General features: G+C 56.9%; 1 protein-coding gene across 1 annotated transcript; it reads right to left on the reverse strand.

The window, feature by feature from the left end:
- Positions 1-620: 620 nt before the first annotated feature.
- Positions 621-923, reverse strand: LOC136495588 (uncharacterized). The gene has a single exon (XM_066491479.1). It carries the CDS (start codon positions 921-923, stop codon positions 621-623), a length of 303 nt encoding a protein of 100 aa, XP_066347576.1.
- Between the last annotated feature and the right edge of the window lie 511 nt (positions 924-1,434).

The raw sequence follows: 1,434 nt of genomic DNA on the forward strand, positions 1-1,434 counted from the left end.
TGAACCCTAGGAGCATGCCTCGGGGAACCCCGAACACACACTTCTCGGGGTTGAGCTTGATGCCCTTCTCTCTGAGGCATTTGAAAGCTATCTCTAGGTCATCGATGAGATCCTCGGCCTTTCTGGACTTGACCACGATGTCATCCACATAGGCCTCGATGGTTCACCCAATGTGTTCGCCAAAGACCTAGGTCATGCACCGCTGGTATGTGGCCCCTGCGTTTCTGAGGCCAAAAGGCATAGTCACATAGCAGTACATGCCGAACGGTGTGATAAAAGAAGTCACGAGCTGGTCAGACTCTTTCATCTTGATTTGATGGTAACCAGAATACGCATCAAGGAAAGACAGGGTCTTGCATCTCACATCCCGCAGGGTTAGCCAACCACACTGGATGGGATACTTCCTTGATGAATCTGGCCGCCAAGAGCTTCTGCATCTCCTCGCCAATGGTCCTGCGTTTTTCCTCGTCGAATCGGCGTAGGCGCTGCTTCACCGGCCTGGAGCCGGCCCGGATGTCCAAGGCGTGCTCGGCGACCTCCCTTGGTATGCCCGGCATATCCGAGGGACTCCATGCGAACATATCGGCATTCGTGCGGAGAAAGTCGACAAGCACGGCTTCCTATTTGATGTCGAGGGTGGCGCTGATCCTCAGCGCCCGGTCGTCGGGGCATGTGGGGTCGACTGGGACGAGTTTGACGGCCTCTGCAGGCTCGAAAGTCCCGACTCGATGCTTGGGCTTGGTCAGCTGGATGCCAAGTCGGTCAAGGTCGACGATGAGGGTCTCGGCCTCCACGAGAGCCTCGGCGTACTCGATGCACTGAACGTCGCAGTCATATGCATGTTCGTACGAGGACTCAATCTTGATGACGCCATTGGGACCCAACATCTTGAGCTTGAGGTAGGTGTAGTTGGGGACCGCCATGAACTTGGCGTAGCATGGCCGCCCTAGGATGGCATGGTAAGTTCCTTTGAACCCAACCACCTCGAAGGTAAAGACCTCCTTGCGGCAGTTGGAGGGGGTGCCAAAGCAAACGGGAAGGTCGATGCGCCTAAGGGGTCGCGTGCACTTCCCTGGCACGATGCCGTGGAAAGGCGCGGCGTCACCCCAGAGCCGCGACTAGTTGATCTCTAGGAGCTCCAGGCTGTTGGCGTAGAGGATGTTGAGGCCGCTGCCTCCGTCCTTCAACACCTTGGTGAGTCGGGTGTTGCTGATGATCGGGTCGACAACAAGTGGGTACTACCCAGAATTCGGGACATGGTTGGGGTGGTCATCCCGATTAAAGGTGATTGCTTCCCGAGACCAGTCGAGGTATCGGGGAGTGGCCACCTTAACCGATAAGACCTCTCAGCATTCCCTCTTTCGCTGGCGCACCATAAGGCACGCCGAGGGCCCGCCAAAGATCATGAAGGCGTTGTGCACCTCGGGGAACCCT

This window comes from Miscanthus floridulus, chromosome 12 (genome assembly GCF_019320115.1).
Source record: "Miscanthus floridulus cultivar M001 chromosome 12, ASM1932011v1, whole genome shotgun sequence".
Classification (NCBI taxonomy): Eukaryota; Viridiplantae; Streptophyta; class Magnoliopsida; order Poales; family Poaceae; genus Miscanthus; species Miscanthus floridulus.